The sequence below is a fragment of the Brassica napus genome, chromosome A7, assembly GCF_020379485.1.
Source record: "Brassica napus cultivar Da-Ae chromosome A7, Da-Ae, whole genome shotgun sequence".
Taxonomy (NCBI): Eukaryota; Viridiplantae; Streptophyta; class Magnoliopsida; order Brassicales; family Brassicaceae; genus Brassica; species Brassica napus.
This window is the reverse complement of record NC_063440.1, coordinates 8241464-8257273: the sequence shown is the minus strand read 5'-3', so window position 1 is coordinate 8257273 and position 15810 is coordinate 8241464. Positions and strand designations below refer to the sequence as shown.

General features: G+C 33.8%; 1 protein-coding gene and 1 long non-coding RNA gene across 2 annotated transcripts; one reads left to right on the top strand and one right to left on the bottom strand.

Moving 5' to 3' along the window:
* Window positions 1-2276: 2276 nt before the first annotated feature.
* On the bottom strand, window positions 2277-4935 carry LOC106454467 (ammonium transporter 1 member 3). Its single transcript, XM_013896584.3, has one exon. It carries the CDS (start codon window positions 4488-4490, stop codon window positions 2976-2978), a length of 1515 nt encoding a protein of 504 aa, XP_013752038.2. The 5' UTR covers window positions 4491-4935; the 3' UTR covers window positions 2277-2975.
* Window positions 4936-12466: 7531 nt separating this feature from the next.
* On the top strand, window positions 12467-14263 carry LOC106444740. The gene is made up of 3 exons (XR_007314792.1): window positions 12467-13555; window positions 13657-13711; window positions 14010-14263. It is a non-coding gene; the product is annotated as an uncharacterized LOC106444740 (long non-coding RNA).
* The last annotated feature ends 1547 nt before the right edge of the window (window positions 14264-15810 follow it).

The following is a 15810-nucleotide window of genomic DNA, read 5'->3' as shown; positions in this document are numbered from 1 at the left end:
ACTACTTCCCATAAGTGGCCTTAGAACATTTCTTGAAGATCTCTTTAAAATCATGATCAGTTGCATACAAATTCTTGATGAATTCAAAACTGAGCAACTTAGTTTCAAGAGCTGAAAGAAGAACATACCTCCTAGACAAGGCATCATCCACCACGTTTTATTTACCTTTCATGTACTTGATGACATAAGAAAAAGTCTCAATGAACTCGATCGAACGTGCGTGCCTCTTTTTTAACTTTTGCTGGCCCTTAAAGTGTTTCAAAGATTGGTGATATCTGTGAATCAAGAACTCCTTTGGCCAGCGGTAATGCTGACACGTTTGGAGAGCCCTCACCAAAGCTTACAGTTTCTGGTCGTAACTGGGGTAATTGAGTATGGCTCCTCCAAGTTTCTCACTGAAATATGCAATGGGCTTCTTTTCATGCATCAATGCAGCACCAATACCCACGCCTGAGGCATCACATTCAATTTTAAAAGTCTTAGAGAAATCAGGAAGAGCAAGCAAAGGAGCTTGAGTTAACTTCCCTTTAAGTATTTGAAATGCTTCATCTTGAGCTTGTTCCCACTACCAACGTTCTTCTTGATCACTTCCGTGAGTGGGACTGCTATAGTGCTGAAGTTCTGAAAGAACCTCCGGTAGAACCCATCTAGTCCATGAAAGCTTCTCACCTCTCCAACGGTTGTTGGACTAGACCAGTCATGGATGGCTTTGATCTTCTTTTCATCCACCCTGAGTCCATCAGCGCCTATAACAAAGCCTAAAAAACCACGTGATCTGTTCCAAAAGAGAATTTACCAAGATTTGCGAACAACCTTTCTTTCCTAAGAACTTCAAGAACAGATTTCAAATGCAGTTTATGATCATCAAGGCTCTTGCTGTAGATAAGAATATCATCAAAGTAGACAACAACAAAATGGCCAATAAAGGACCGTAAGAGATGATTCATCAAACGCATGAATGTCCTAGGAGCATTAGTAAGACCAAAAGGCATGACAAGCCACTCATACAATCCTAGCTTAGCTTTAAATGAAGTTTTCCACTCATCACCTTCTTTCATGCGAATTTGGTGATAGCCACTTTTCCAATCATGTTTAGAGATAACAGAGGAGACATGAACTCTCTAGCATGTCATCAAGCCTAAGGATTGGATGCCTATACTTTTACCAAAATGGAAGATGAGAAGATGGATAGACAATATCGGTAGAGTGGCTCTGACACCATTTTGATACGCCCTAATTATAGTATCACTCAGCCGGATTGTGAAATGATATGATCTCCCACGAAACAGTGAGGAACGAGGGAGAAATGGTGGATTGAAGTGTCGCATAACAGTTGCAGAAGGCTGTTGATATTTCCAACTCACGTTGCTACTTGATATGACGCACTAGTCCAGCAAAAATGAGGCTGTTTACTTGGATATTACGCACCAAAAAACAACGAAAGTTTTCTTAAACGAAGAACAAAGAGATAAACTCAAAATAAGAAGGAAAAATCGATTGATAACTTATGAGAAGTGTTTACATATTAATCAAATCTAGAAAATGAAAAGATTGATTGAAAACATAAAGATAGTCAAATAACTCTTCGGTTCTTGATCTGGTCGAAATGACCCTTTGGCTACTGTCCAGGTTCATTCGAACCAGTCTGGTCCATGGCGGTAAGGATCATTGTTCGATCCGTACGGCCCGCCGGGTGTTCCACACGAACGAGCTGTGTCCCTGCGTGGGTCAAGTCTTCAGATAGCTTAAGGATCCTTGTCTTAGAGAAATGTCTAAGAGAGAAGTCCATCATGGGGTCGAACACTGAGGCAAGGACGTCTGTTTGGTCATCGGGACATGATGTACGAACCAAAAGGGCCAAAAGAGAGAAGCTTCGGTCGTCTTCGGATTCTTCTCGTCCCAAGTGGCTTCTGGCTCGACTATCAGTCTTAGCTTGTTGAGTTGGTCGGGAAATAACTCATGTGGGTTGGTCAGTTCCATCGTCAGGCCGTGGTTTCATTCTTAGCTCCATCTGGGACGTCCGCGGGTCGATAAGGTAGACGGCACGGTCGGCATGATCCGATGGGGAAACTTCAGTTGGGTCGAGCTGTGCAACAAGATCGCCATCTTGATCCAGGTCCATGTACTGAGGCACATCACATAGTCAATGGCGCCCAAAACCCTTACTTTACGGAATTAGCCTAGGAAGATGAAAACTAACCAAGAAAGATGAATGTTATAGATTAATAAAACAAAGCAGTTCATATAGGCAATGTCGTACAATCTTAGTAGCTAAATGACGAGCTCAGGTACTGCAATGCAATATATAGATTGATTAAAAATCAGAATGTACCTATAGCTCCAGTCCTGGTTTAACTCGAACTCGAATATACATATAATATAATAAGTTGATAACAAAAGTGTGAAAGCTATATGACAGTTCTACAGGTTATATATATAAGATATCCTGGATAGTTCATAGCTCTGAAACGAAATATCCAATAGTGAAAAAATCCAAAATTGTATCTAAATTTCAAGATAACACTCACATTATCAGAGATCACAGTAACAGCCTCAGACTTACAGAAAATACGAGAAAGCCAGAAGAGAGAGAGAATAAAGTGCATATAGATCTAAGTTAATAAGAACGTGTGATTGATTCAAATTCAACATAAGTCACTAACTCTATATATATATATGACAAAACTTTCCAAATTGAGTTGAAAAAGCTTTTATAGCCAAAACTGTTTTATGGTACACGTTCATTACAACATAATATAATCTAAACCGTTCATTACTTTTCTTTCTAAAATCAACCAACTTATTTGTATTTGGTTCACAAAGTTACACAAACGCTTTAAATGACCGCCTATGAGAATGGCATAAAGGTATCAAACGGTATGATAGATCACCAAATATCCAAACAAAGTTTGTATTTCGAAAACCATAACCCCAACAATACTTAACAGTTAATAAAATTACAAGAAGCTTGAAAATTAAACGCGAGGAGGAGTAACAGAACGAGGGAAAGGAGATCCAGGGTCAACTCTTTGGAGCTGAATGGCCCTGTGAGACTCATCATCATTATCATAGTACATATAAGCAAAACCACCGTGACGTGTCATATCCATACCGGCCATCTCATCCTTCTCCGATATCCTCAGCAAACCGAGCCTTTTGAGCAAGAAGAAGAGTGTTCCCATGGTAGCACTAACCCATCCTGCAACCACAAGTATTTGAACTAATTGTGCTCCCAACAGCTTCCCTCCTCCACCCATTAACAGTCCATATGGCCTTCCAGGTGTCTCGCCGTAAACCTCGTTTAGATACTTCTCCTTTGCAAAAAGCCCTACGAATATCAACCCCCACGCACCACATCCTCCGTGTAGTTGCGCCGCCTCAAGGGGATCATCATACTGTACGATCTCCGCGAGCTTGTTGCAGCCGATGAGAACGAGGGCAGCCATGAATCCACATACGATCGCAGCCCAGGGCTCTACCACAGAGCAACCCCCTGTTATGGCGGCGAACCCACCGAGTAGCCCGTTACATACGTCTGTCACGGCCCAGTGGCCAGAGAGAAGACGTTTACCGAAGAGTGTGGTTAGAGCTGCGGTGGATCCAGCAAGCGTGGTTGTAACCGCTGTCCGTCCTATTCCGCTCCATTGGCCGTAGCTAGAACCGGTTTCATACGGAACGAGGATCTTGGTGAATGAACCGGGGTTGAAACCGTACCAACCGAACCAAAGAAGGAACGTTCCCAAGACGACAAGGGAGGCGGAGTGGCCACGTAGTGCAATAGCGCGACCACTTTTCTCAAACCGGCCACGTCGAGGACCTTCGATGAGAGCACCCCATAATCCTGCTATGCCACCAACCATGTGAACAACACCGGAGCCAGCAAAATCTATGGCTCCGGTGTTAAACAAACGGTCTTCTGCTGAACGGAAGGGACTAGCCCATCCGAACGGGGACCAGAACCAGTGAGACACAACAGGATAAACAAATCCGGTTAAGAAAGAAGAGTAGATCAAGTAAGCCACAAACTGAGTCCTCTCCGCGATAGAACCGCTGGTTATTCCAGCAGCTGCGATTGCGAATGACCATTGGTAGAGGAAGAAAGAGTAGTCGGACGTGAGGGTCGGGAAGTCTCTAAGAGCAAAGTTGTGTCTTCCGATGAAACCTTCAGAGGATCCGCCAAAGGCAAAGGCGTAACCAAAAAGATAGTAAAAGAGTCCTCCGGCTGCAGCGTCAAGGACATTGGTGAGCATGATGTTCATCGTGTTCTTAGCTCTAACGGAGCCAGCACAGAGCATCGCAAAGCCTATCTGCATGGAGAAGACGAGGTAGGCAGAGAAGAGAAGATAGGTGTTGTCTACGGCGTAGGCTGCATCGGTGAACTTGTTGTTTACGGTGCCTAATTGGCCGCATATGTATTCAGCCGCCGCGGTGGCGTTGGGACCGAGCATGGTGGAGAGATCGGACACAGAGCAAGTTAGAGGTCCTGACATGTTGACAGAGTTGAGACAGAGAGACACGGAGAAGAAAGGGCGTCTCTTGTGTCTCTATAAAAAGAAGGAAGATGGGGTTGATGGTGGACTTTCGATTCTGGCTTCACCAATTAAATTAGGGAGACATATTAATAAACCCTTAATTACATTATTAAGAGTTATGTAAGAGAAACATTATTAGATTAGAAGATGATATCTGCCAAATCTCTTAACAACTTTCACTCTATGGTCCTAACCCTATACGGTTTAGTGATTCGCATGTAGTTGTAAATATAAAAGACATGGGAATATATAAATTACTACTGTATGTCTGTATGTGATGACGATACTTAATAAATCTATTTAAAATCACCGAGCAGATTTTCTAGTTGTAAGTTGTAACCAAGAGTCTTCGTTTCAGCTAAAAGTAAACAAAAATCAAAGGTCTTCTCTGAATCTGATCATACATCTTAGCTTTAATAGAAAAAAAGAGATGAATGGATGATGGTTAAAGAGAAAAATATGATCCGTTCAAATGTAATATACGTTGGAAATATTGATAAAAAAAAATCATTTTTCTTGGCTAATAGGAAAATATGATCCGTTCAAATGTAATATACGTTAGACCATAAGAACAAACAATTACCGTACAATATGGTACCTTTACTTTATAGAGTCACACTAAAGCGGGTAAGTCCTTTATTCTTCTTCCGTCCTCATGGAAAAACTTTCACATGTATCCTAATTTGTTGTTGCTAAAATTTACTAAAATAACAACACAAATTGTGGTTTGACCAAAAAAAAAAAAAAAAAAAACAACACAAATTGTGGCAATCAGTAACTAGCAAAATAAAGTGTACTGATCAAATCTAAACGTGTATTATTTATTTTATGTTTCTTTTGAAATGTATGTTAATGAGTACGTAAAATATTTCCCCGCTGTCTTATCATTTATACAAAAAACTTCAAATCATTTAAAAAAAATTTAAATTCTACTATTAAAAGATGAACTGAATCTCTACTATATATAAAATGAACTAATTTAGAGACTCCTAAGTTATACCACATCAGCAAAAATATTTATATTCAATCAAAGTTACACATCGTTTTTAGTTTAACAAGCCTAAATAAAATCCAACCTTAGCCGAAGTCTGTTCTCTAATCATATTACAACGAAACCCATTTTCTTTAAACAACAAATTTCCAAAAGATTAAATATGACCTACATTTATTCAGCCGAATCTTTTTCCTCACCTTCACATGGTTTTTCTCTATCCCTTCTCTACAGTTTAAAGAAAAATCAATAGTCATCAAAAATCTTATCATTTTCTTAGTTACCTAGATCTGTAACTGCCATCTTCCACTAATTCTACTAGCTCCATATAAATATGCCGATGTATCCTTCCGCAGCCAGAATTTCCCTCACAGTTGGCCGCCACCGGCTTCCATGCATGTGTGGCTAAGCAACTTTTCTGGCGAAGCTATCTACAGCCGGATCCAGTTTTGATCTGATGCTTTTGAAAAAATAACAAGGTTACGACATTTATAGTTACAAAAATTCTCTCTGAGATTTTCATTTCCATTGAGCTTTGATTGGTTTCATGTCTGAAATCAAGAGAAAATGGTGAAGGGAACGATTACCACCATGGTAACACGTTTATTTCTATGGAGCTTTGATTGCACAACTGCGCAAGAGCTCGACAACTCAATCAAGTACAATATTTTGCATTTTTAGCTCATTTATTTTTCATTATGTTATGTGATGAATACATTTGAATGTGCTTGCGTCTGAATTTTTGTAGTTAATGGAAAATTATTAGCTCTATTTTTTTCTTTTTTGGAGATATTAAAGATTTGAAAATGGATGAACCATAGTGCCTTCCGTGCACAAGAGACTGAAACTTAGAGGATAGTGGCTTTGAAGAAGGTTGGATTCGACAAATTTGAGCCAGAGAGTGTGTACATGGCAAAAGACTTTGTGATACATTTTAAAAATAACTTGAAGAAAGATTGTGATACTTAGGAGACTCAATTTAAGGATAACATATGTCTTTTCGCAGAAGTCACTTTTCCTCAACTGCCACATGGCATGGTTCAAAACCTATTAGTGAGTTGACTAAATCCCAGCTTTTGGTTTCAGCCAGAGCCGAGAGTGTTCATGGATTCCAGAAATTACGCGAACCAGAAAGTTCAGAGCTTAGAAGCTGTGTATCTAACGTTTCCGTACGCCATGCCGATGACAAAGAAAAGTGAATTCTTTGAGGTTCTTTCTATTGTTTTTTCTCTTCTTTCGTTCTTCATCTCTATATGATGGGGTTGAATGGTATAGGATGTAGCTTTGGATCTTTTGCTTTATTTTTTTAAAAAAATTTAACCTGTAGATTTTGTAGCTTTAGCTTTAAATTTAATTGATGTATTAGCTTTAAGTAAAATCGGTTATCACCTGCCTAAAAATCTTATTGCATATGGTCTAATGTGTACATTCGTGAACTGTTTCCTTGAGCAGGATAAGCTGGAGAAGATGAAGCTCCGGCAGGATTACCGGAGCTTATGACACTCCAATCTCATAGGGACTGCTTCTACTAAGTAGACCATTGAGAACCTGCAACATTGGAAAGAGGCAGCACATGATAGGATAGTTTATTCAATGTAAGTAGAATGCCCTAAAGGTTAACATTGAAGGGTGTATTTTCCATGTATTTTAATATATCTAAATAGTTTTACATCAAACAAAAGTTAAGTAATTCAGCTCGAGCAAGCATTCCCAATAAGTTGCATCCCAAAGTCCTCGCTCCAGATGGTCAGAGTTACTAAGATCTTAAAATGATTTAGCATGGTCATAGTTACTAAGATCTTAAAATGATTTAGCATACTTGAAAAGTAATGTAAGCACGCTTGAACAAACCAATAAAGTTCCGTTTGAATGCAAAATCTGTTTTAGAAGCACATCGATTAGACAAGTAATAAAAGCATGCAAGAAAAAGAAATATGGTAATAACATGAACACCAGTTTCTCAAACTTGACTTTGACTCTAAATAACAGTGAGTGAAGCTGATTATTCTCTCACCTCCAACACAACTTCCTTGAAAACAATTATGTCTACCCTATCATTTTAAAAATATGTTCCACTTTCAGATAATTTTGTTACATCTATACTATATAATTAAGAATGTTTAATGAATCATTAATTCAAATTGGCACAAAAAAATGATGAAACAAATAGTTTTTAAAATCAAATAATGTATAAACATATACAAATAATTTATTACAAAAATGTTATAAAATAAATAGTAAAATTTTAGCTAAGAGATAACTTAAAATATATAATAAACTAAACTTATATATATTTGTTTTCAGTAGTTTGGTGATATGAATAAATTAAAAAAAAAACAAATCAAACTATTAAGTTAAAACAGTTTATTTTTCAAAGTATAAGAGCATTAAAAAATTGGATTAAAAAAAAAATTTAAATATTTTATATTTGATGGATATACAATTTTTTGGATGAAACAGTTACCAAACATTATTATATACTATTTCTCCTATTTTAAAATAGTCAATAGATTTGTAATTAACACCCGATCAAAAAAATAACAGCTGAAAAATTACATAAATGTAAAATAAAAAACAAAGTGAAATTTATCAGTTCAAAAAATCACAATGAAAACTCAAATCCATCACCATATGTTACACATTACCTTAGACATTTTAATTTTTTGAAAATTAAAATGGTATAAAATATTAAAACATATAAAGATGTAAAATGAATTTCAAAAATAATAATAATAAAGATGTTAAATAAGTTTATAAGGTACAATCCGCGCGTAGCGCGGCAAGAATTCTAGTAGTATTAAATTATGTTAATTCAAGGGTGGACAACTGATGCCTGATCAATGGTTTTTTTTTTTTCAAATGACAATCATGGTTAATTTAATGAAAAGTATTATTTATAGTGGCAATTTTTGAACATAAAAGCCATATGTAACCTTATACATTATTTATTCTACTGTTGGATGTGGTTTCACAATTAAGAAGCACTAGAGCTTGATCCGCGCTTCCACGTAGCTATGTATTAGTTTTTTACGTATTTATGCATTGATATTTATTTTTCATGATTAGTGTTATATATTTTAGATATGTATCTATATAACTAATTGTATTCAAAAGATCCGGATCGAACCGGATAATATGATTATTTTTTGTTCAAATATCCAAATTATTTTCAAATACATTCGTTATTTGAATATTTTTAGTTTTTTGTACATCAGAACCAAATTCATACAGACCCGAGAGATCCAACTTGAAACTCACACATAAATTTATATCCAAACATGGCCTAATTTTAAAACCCAAAAAATCTATATCCGAAAAACAACACGTACCTAAATGGGTATCCGAATGTCTATGCCTAACAGATTCTGTAAGCAAATAAATATATATATATATATATATATTTATGTGTTTGGCTAAATTAAGTGAAATAGAATTTTTTTTATTTAGTAATATTTTTACAATATTAATAATGATCAATATATGAATATCATTTTTTTAGATACGTTTTGGAATTGTAATTAATTAATTAATTAATTTAAATTGATTTTAATGCAGTGGTAGAATCCGTAAATAAAAAGAAATACAAAAAGGAAGTACCTAAAAAGAAATTTCAAAACCCAAAAAATCTATACCCGAAAGAAACAACCCGTACTTAAATATGGGTACCCGAATGTCTATGCCTAACTGATTCCGTAAAACATAAAATAAATTATTTTAATGTGTTTGGCTAAATTAAATGAAATAGAAAATTTTTTATTTAGTAATATTTGTACAATATTAATGATGATAAATATATGAATATTAATTTGTTTAGATATGTTTTGAAATTGTAATTAATTAATTAATTGAAATTGATTTTAAATGTAGTGGTAGAATCTGTAAATAAATTAAATACAAAAATAAATACCTAATTTATTATAAATGCAATGACTAAATGTGTAAATAAAAAAAATACATATACTGTTATCCAAGTTTCCAAACAATTCTCATTTAATATTGTCATCCACATTTCCAAACAAACATTATTTTTAAATTGCAATTCATGTTTCCAAACAAACCTAATTTGTACTTCAGTTTTAATAATATAGACTAGATTTTGACCCGCACGCCCGTGCGGATGTATTTTTTTAAAAAATATGATATTATTTGTTTTTTTTGTCACTATTTAGGGTTGGTCAAAAAACATGAATTCGAAGAATTGAACCGATCACAATCCGAATAAGTAGTACTAAATCTGAACCGGAATTGATTAAATATCCGAATTATTCAAAATTTTGGTATTCGAAGAACAGAAATCTAATCCGATCCGAACCGAAGTATTTTGGGTATCCAAAATAGATTTATATACTTATATATATTAATTATTTTTAGATTTAATATATATAAAAATATCCAAAATATATATGATGTAAATATATACAAATAATCAAACGTAAATACTTAAATATATGATGTAAACTTTTAAGTTCGCTTAAATGCTTGAAAATATGATGTAAACTTCTAAGTTCGTTTAAATACTTATATATATGATGTAAACTTTTAAGTTCGCTTAAATGCTTGAAAATATATACAAATAATCAAACATAAATATCTTAAATAGTTAAGATATACTCAAAACTCCAAAAATACTTAAATAATTATTAATTTTCTATCCAAATATTTAAACCAAACCTATTTAAATTGGTTATCCAAATCCGAACCAAATCCTCAAAGATCTGAACTGAACACGAAATCCCAAAAAGACCCGAAAATGAACCCGAACGCCCACCCCTAATCACTATTATATATATATATCCTATATGTGTCATCATAGGTTACAAAATATGTGTTATCATATAATTAATCGTATTTTATATGTACCATCAAATAATTTTTCTTATAATTAATAATATTTTATACGTACAATCATATAAATAATCACATATATTATATTTTAAAATTTAATGTGAAATAGAAAAACCATAATTTAAGTTAGTGTTTGAAATTGGGCTTGTATTGTATTTTTCTTATATATATTGAAAACATTTTTATAATAGTTATTAGAAAATATGTTAGTAAAAATCAAATTTTGAATGTATATATATATGTATATATATATTTGAATGAATTTTTGATATAAATCAATTTTAAATTATTATTTTGATTTGAATATCTTATATATCAAATAACATAGACTCATTATTTTTTAATATAATGTAATGTACTTCCAATTTTTAGTAGCATAAGCTCATTATTTTTTTTCCTAACTTACTACTATCCATGTTTCCAAACAATACTATTTTTTTAACTACTATCTATATTGCCAAACAATCTCAATGTGTACTTCAACTTTAATAATATAGATATATATTTTAAAATTTACCCGTTTAGTTTTTTTTTAATATGACATTTCTAAGCAAAATAATTTTATAGTTTATATTGAGTAGTTTTATTTTATCATGTTTACCGTTAATTATATCATCCATTTATTTAGAATAAGACATGTAAAGTCACACAAATGTATTTTTTTATTTTTTATGGTCAAAATTTTATGATAATATATAATAAAATTGTTGTATAAACTGTTTTTATGGATCAAAATTTTATGATTATGTATAATAAAATTGTTGTATACTATTTATTATGTATATGTGGAATTAGTAAAATAATTACCATATAATGTATGTAAGTACGAAATGTATATATGGAATTAATTATTTTCAAACACACATATGTATAATAAAATAGGAAAAAAACAAAGAATACTAAAAGCTAAGTTTATTAATTATTGTTGCCATAATTTTTAGTTAGAATTTGATTTTGGAAATGTATTAATTAAAGAGAAAAAGACAAAAAAATGCTAAAAATATGTTAATTAATAACTTCAGTGGCATACCATCGTAAATAAATTGAAAAACTAAGGGCTATTTTATTTTTGTACTTCACTTTTAATAATATAGATATTATCTAGAACATGCGAGTTTACCGCATATTAAAAAAACAAAAAAAATTCTGAATTTAAATTCTTAATGTCGAATAATTTTGAGTTTAAAAATGACGAAAGCTTGTTTTGAACTATTACATTCACGAAACTTACAAAAATGGTAATCGAGTTAGCTTTCTCTTTTTATTTATTTTTGTTACATCGAGTTATCTATCTCTAACAACCTCATATATCAGGATGTCTAACACATTGTGTTTCTGTGCTTCGATGGAGGGATTGGATTTGAACCCAAATGCTTCAGTAGCCACAAATACAACGGTCGAAAACGTCAAAAACATGATATGTAAAGGACACTATCACATGGTTAGTTACATTTATATGTAACCATGTGCTAGTGTCTATTTATTGTAGTTGAAATGAAGTATCAAATTCAGTTTAAAATAAGTAAAACAAATATGGTTCTGACTAATAAGATTTAGGAGCCTAAAACTTGAGATATAAAAGTAGGAATCGTTCTTAAAATTTTAAAAGCTAGAAGCAAGAAAAATAAATTGGCAACATTTTTAAAGAAAAAACAGAGATAAGAAGAAGAAGAAGAAGGTAAAGACAAGATATGATAAAATGAAGCATCGAACTTGGGCTCTGATGAAGGCAGTTTGGACAATTGATTATACCACCAGACTTATAAGAACTTATGAGATCTCATGACCGGAAATAACTAAGAAATGAAAAAGGCTGTAAACCTCGGCTTCCCCCGCTTTGTCCAATGACTGGCATTCTATCTATATAACTATATAAGCAAAGAATGATAAGAAGAGAAGGATAAGTCATAGCTGCCAATTCATACTACAAACTTCTCCCCAATTTCAAACACTGCTTTTCTTTCATTTACTATCCCTTCCAAAGGACTTTATTCTATATTGCCCTACTATCTCCCATCTTTATTCGAATATGTCCCTTCATAAATCTAATTTCTTTTTTATTTTCTTTTTTTAACCAAACCAAAGTAAATGACACAAAAGGGTTTAATGAATTTGTTAATTTACAGACCCAACCATAGGATAAACGGATTGCCCACCCAAACCCAACTAAAACGGATCCTATCCTATTAATTTATTAAAAAATTGAAAACCACAAGACAAAAACAAAAAAACAAAATCCCTTCCCCTTTTTCGTTATCTTCTTCTTTCTTCAAATTCAACTTTCAAATCCCATTTTAGAGAACTCTATCAATAATATTTCCTTCTCCAATTCATTCATTCTTCAATTTCATTCATATTGATTGATTTACTTGTATTCTCCTTTCTCGTTTTAGATCCAATCAGTTTCTAGGGTTCTCAATAAAAACCAACCATTGATCTGAGATGGCTGATATCATGAAGCAAATCTTAGCGAAGCCGATCCAATTGTCTGACCAGGTGATGAAAGCGGCTGATGAGGCTAGTTGGTCTTTTGGTCAAGGCGAAGACTGAGAAGCTTGCTGGTCTTCTCCGCCAGGTTTCCCGCGCTAGTTCTGATCTATACGAGCGTCCCACTCACCGTATCATCGATGACACGGAGCAGATACTGGAGCAGGCTTTCTCCCTCGTCCTCAAGTGTCGAGCCAAGGCATCATGAAGCACGTCTTCACCATCATCTCCTCCGCCGCTTCCGCAAGATGTCTCCGCTCCCGTTGGGGATCACGGTGACGCTGGTTACCTTGGTCTTCCTCCTATCGCCGCCAATGAGCCCATCCTCTGCCTCATCTGGGAGCATATTGCTCTTCTCCACACCGGACCCCTTGAAGACCGCTCAAATGCTGCCACTTCCCTCGTTTCTCTTGCCCGCGATAGCGATCGCTACACTAAGCTTATCATCGCGGAAGGAGGCATAGGGCCTCTCCTTATAGCAGGGGAACAAGTGTCGGCGGCGGCTTACTTCACTTGTTGCTGAAATTCGACGAGAGAAACGATGGGTGTGTAGAACTAGAAGCTCATCGGAGTTTTAGCTCACTTATCCATTCCAATCCGCAGTTAAGAGGATTTCTATCAAGTCGAAGGCTTGGCGTGAGATGTTCTGTTTCGCTCGATAGAGATACTCCCATTACTGATTCGTTCTCTTCTCACCCGAGTATGTAGTCTCCTTCTTTGTTGACCTAAAGTTTTCATTTTTATTAATTGTTAGTGTTGCTTTGTTGGTTTACTGAGTGATCATTGGTCTTGGTATAACAGATTTCTTCACTCGAGCTAAACAAGTGAAGGGAATTGAGATCAGTGATCAACATAGGTAATGCTTGTGTAAGTGTGGTTTAAGTAGTCTTGTTTGTTTCTCAATTGGTCCTGAGGTTATGGAAGCATGGAAGATTGATTACATGTAATGCGAACATTTTGTTGTGGGTTTTCAGTAATGTTTAGTGCATGTCGTGAGAAGAGACATTCTTACATGTACTTGGCGTATTTTGCTACTGGTCGAAGCTCTCTAGCTGTGTATTTATTTGGTCATGTTCCTGAGTTATTTTAGTGGAACGAACAGAAGAGCTTTCTTTTGTTTCTAAATTCTTAAACTAACTTTTTTTTTTGCTCAGCTTGGCTATATGGTCTTTGATGCATCACAGTGGGTGCAAATTCCTTTCACCGACAGGAAGACCGATGAGATCAAAGAGCCAAAGAAGAAGCATAAAACAAAGGCTAAGGCTTAAAAGATTTGTGGGTTAACATATTTTGCATGTTTATTATGTATCTCGGTTTTTCTTTTGAACTTATGTAGGATGATATGTAAGTTTTGCTTGTGTTGAATCCATGTAGGATGATATATAAGACTATTGCTTGTGTTGTTGCAGGTTTGGATTACTAGAATACTAGGTATTATTGTGTGCTAAAAACAAAAATTTGAACTATTAGGTTCGATCCCTGTTCTAAAACGCGGACGCCTAGCCGTCTAGGCGCCCGACTACTCGCAACTCGGCTACTTCCCGAGGCGATTATACCCTAATCGGCTAACAAAATCGCCAACTAATTAATCGGCCTAAGAAGCCGATTAGTCGGTCCATTAACCGATTAATCGGCCTAATTAATTGGGCTAAATATTAAATTGTGAAAGTATTTTACTGGGTTTCATGTGAAATCTAAAGCCCGTGTACCTTAGCGTTTCTATAGTATGTATACTTTATATATAGAAGTGAGATTTTGCTAACAATTAACTTTTTTAAAACCAAAAAATATAAATTTAAATAATAATATACAAAAAACTATTACTTTCTAACATATTTATATTATATATTAAATTTAAATAATAAAATAATAAATAAACTAATCCCCGCGTATACCCCGATTAATCCCCGATTTTTTAGTAATTCGCTAGGCCCGAGATCGCCGCCCGACTAGCCCCTAGCGTAGTTTCGAACAGGGGGTTCGATAGGTATTATTAAGAAGACAAAAAAATAGTCTAAAACGTGTTAAAAATTTTCAATAAAAAAAAAGCATGTCTAAAACATGTTGAAAAGGAGATAATACATTTTTGAATATTTGCACTTAGTAGTACTCAAGGTAGCAGTAATATTTTATTCTTCATAGTAATATTTTTGCAAAATACAACATTTTTTAGTAATATAACATCAAAAAAACAAATTTATTAGTAATACCAATGTATTTAGACAGTTTTAGATTGTATATAACACATTGGCAGAAAAAAGTTTCAAAAAATATGTATTTTCTGTTATTCATCTCATTATGACATTCTCATAAAGACATTAGTATGGAAGTATAAGAATGTTTTCTATGAAAATGAGAAGTTATCAATCAAACTTAGAAATTAAGAGTATTTTAGTCTAATTTGACAAATAAACACTTATATGGACATATTATCACGTAATATATGATATACATCTTTTAAAAATAAACAATAAGACGAAAATTAAGATTCTTATAAACATGCATAATACATAGTAATTCAAAGTATTTTAAGATAGTTTAAGGTAGTTCACAATAGTACTTAGTCGTTCATTTAGTCGTACTAGTAATTCCGTTAATTCCTAAAATTTTAATTTTCATTGATTTAACATTTTTAACCCATCACGAAGGTGTTATTCCCACCACTTTAATGTATTATTTTGCTTCCAAAGAGTGCACATAAGCATAAATATACAAAATCGTCTTTAAACATCATTTTCCTATTTGTTTTATACCAATACACCTAAAACTTTAGTTTTCATCAGTCAGTTTAGGTGTTTTTAAACGACCAAAAACGTGTTACACAATCCAAATTATTGTCTAACACCATTTTAATGTTTTTTCCTCAAAACAATGTTAAATTTAGGGAAATATACATAATTTTCTTTTTAAACTTTATTTATATATTTCTTTAAAAATTCCACTATTCTTATAGTT

Coding starts and splice junctions, on each gene's coding strand:
- LOC106454467 (XM_013896584.3), bottom strand. CDS start 4,490: ATGTCAGGACCTCTAACTTGCTCTGTGTCCGATCTCTCCACCATGCTC.